Source organism: Cynoglossus semilaevis, chromosome 8 (assembly GCF_000523025.1).
Source record: "Cynoglossus semilaevis isolate Cse_v1.0 chromosome 8, Cse_v1.0, whole genome shotgun sequence".
Taxonomy (NCBI): Eukaryota; Metazoa; Chordata; class Actinopteri; order Pleuronectiformes; family Cynoglossidae; genus Cynoglossus; species Cynoglossus semilaevis.
Genome location: NC_024314.1, coordinates 29,475,567 through 29,477,687, shown reverse-complemented (window position 1 = coordinate 29,477,687; position 2,121 = coordinate 29,475,567). Strand labels below are relative to the sequence as shown.

Here is a 2,121-nt window from a genome sequence, read left to right as displayed (position 1 = left end):
GATGATGATGGTCAGGGTCAGGTCGTTGTGGGTTCACAGTACGTCAGACTCCATGATAACGACTGCATTAACAACGACTTCTTTGTCTTTGTTCTGATCCTGCTGTGGGTCAAGACCTGGTTCCTGGACCGACGTGGTCCACTGTTCACTGAAATCTTTCATTAATATTTTGCAAACACGACCACAGAAGAGTTATGACATCATCGCTAATTATTATCCTCATTAATATTCTGACGACCTAAACTGAAGCACTGACCTTTGACCTTTCCCCCCTCTCTGCTCTACAGTTGGGACGACAGCAGTTCAGTGAGCAGCGGCCTGAGCGACACGTTGGACAACATCAGTACAGACGACATAAACACACCTGCGTATCCTGCTGTCAGTACATCACGCAAGAGCAAGGGGGCACCGGTGAGTACACAGATATACAGTAGTACCCTGTACACAGTAGAGTACACAGTAGAGTACACAGTGACGTGTCCTTTGACCCAGTCTCAGAGAGGGAGCAGATCCAAACATGCAGAGCAGGAGGTGAGCAGCAGTTGGGTCGGAGCTGAGGATCTGAAGAAGGTGGAGGAGGAGCTGGACCCGGGTCTGGACCCCAGCACTGGAGCTTCACGCTGGAAGTCTTCATCATCTGCCACGTCCTCACAGGCCCAGGCCCAGTACGAGGACGCGGGCCAGAAGGCTGCCACACTGGCCCAGATGTCTCAGACCGGCTCCTGGAGGAGGGGCATGACGGCCCAGGTGGGCATCACGCCCCCCAGGACCAAAACAGCTTCTGCAGCCCTCAAATCACCAGGTGAGAGGAAACGATCTGCAGCCCTCAAATCACCAGGTGAGAGCAAACGATGGAGTGAGACAATCAAAGCAGGAGTGAGTTTGATGAAATGATCAGATGATGTTGACTCTGGTTGTTTGTTTGTTTGTTTGTTTGTTTGTTTGTTTGTTGATCAGCAGGGAAGACCGATGATGCTAAGGCTACAGAAAAGGTCAAAGCTCCTCCAAAGGGCTCGGCTTCCATCCAGCGTTCGCCCTCGGACGCCGGGAAGAGCAGCGGAGATGAGGGTAAGAAGCCTCCCTCTGGGATCGCACGCCCCCCCACCACTGGCTCGTTTGGGTACAAGAAGATTCCAGGTGGCGCTCTAATCACGTCCAGTGGGGCGACGCTGACCAGCGGCTCAGCCACGCTGGGGAAGGTGCCCAAGTCCTCGGCCGCACTGGGCAAAGGCATCGGGGGGGCACGGAAGACCAGCTTAGACGGCTCACATCCACAGGACGACGGCGTTCTCCTGGGCTGCGGGGGCTCCAAGGTCACCCTCCAGTACCGCTCCCTGCCCCGACCGGCCAAATCCTCCAGCGGGGGGGCGGCGGGACGAGGCGGGAATCGTTCCAGCTCCAGCAGCGTCGACTCAAACGTCAGCAGCAAATCAGCAGGGGGCGCCGTGGCCACGCAGACGGGCGCGAAACGCAGGGATGCTAAAGTGACCTCGGACCGCTCCAGTCCAATCACGGTCAACCAGACGGACAAGGAGAAGGTGGGGGGGTCGGAGCAGGACCAGGCAGCCTCCCCCAAGTCCAGTCCCACCTCCACAGGCCAGTCGGGTCTGAGGCAGCCGGGCTCCAAGTACCCGGACATCGCTTCTCCAACCTTCCGCAGGTCAGACACACACACACACACACACACACACACACACACACACACACACACACACACTGTCCTCGTCTCTGACCATGTGTCTCCACAAACAACAGTCATAGTTCAGTCATCCACAGTCATGGAACATTGTTGTGTTTGTAGCTGTATCTACCATCAGGTCCAGGTCCAGGTCCAGGTCCTGGTCCTGGTCCTGGTCCTGGTCCTGGTCCTGGTCCTGGTCCTGGTCCTGGTCCAGGTCTGGTCTTCAGGAAGTTGAACCCACCATCTGTTGGAGATTTATGTTTTTGTCAAGTCAGCAGTTTTTATCACAATATATTTAATCTGTGTTGTCTGTAACTAGTCCGACTGTAGAGACAACAGACGGTCTGACTGTACACAGGTAGAGAACAGACCAATCAGATTAGAGGAAACAGATGTGTGTGTGTGTCGGGGGGGGCAGGGGGGGCAGACACAGGATTTGT

At 55.4% G+C, this 2,121-nt stretch overlaps 1 protein-coding gene across 1 annotated transcript in view; it reads left to right on the top strand.

Moving 5' to 3' along the window:
* Positions 1-2,121, top strand: part of nav3 (neuron navigator 3) — a 103,403-nt gene that overhangs the window by 82,951 nt on the left and 18,331 nt on the right. The window contains exons 15-17 of the mRNA XM_017034053.2: positions 288-411; positions 493-802; positions 958-1,660. Of these exons, the coding sequence (XP_016889542.1) occupies positions 288-411; positions 493-802; positions 958-1,660 (1,137 nt within the window). The remainder of the gene's footprint in view (positions 1-287; positions 412-492; positions 803-957; positions 1,661-2,121) is intronic.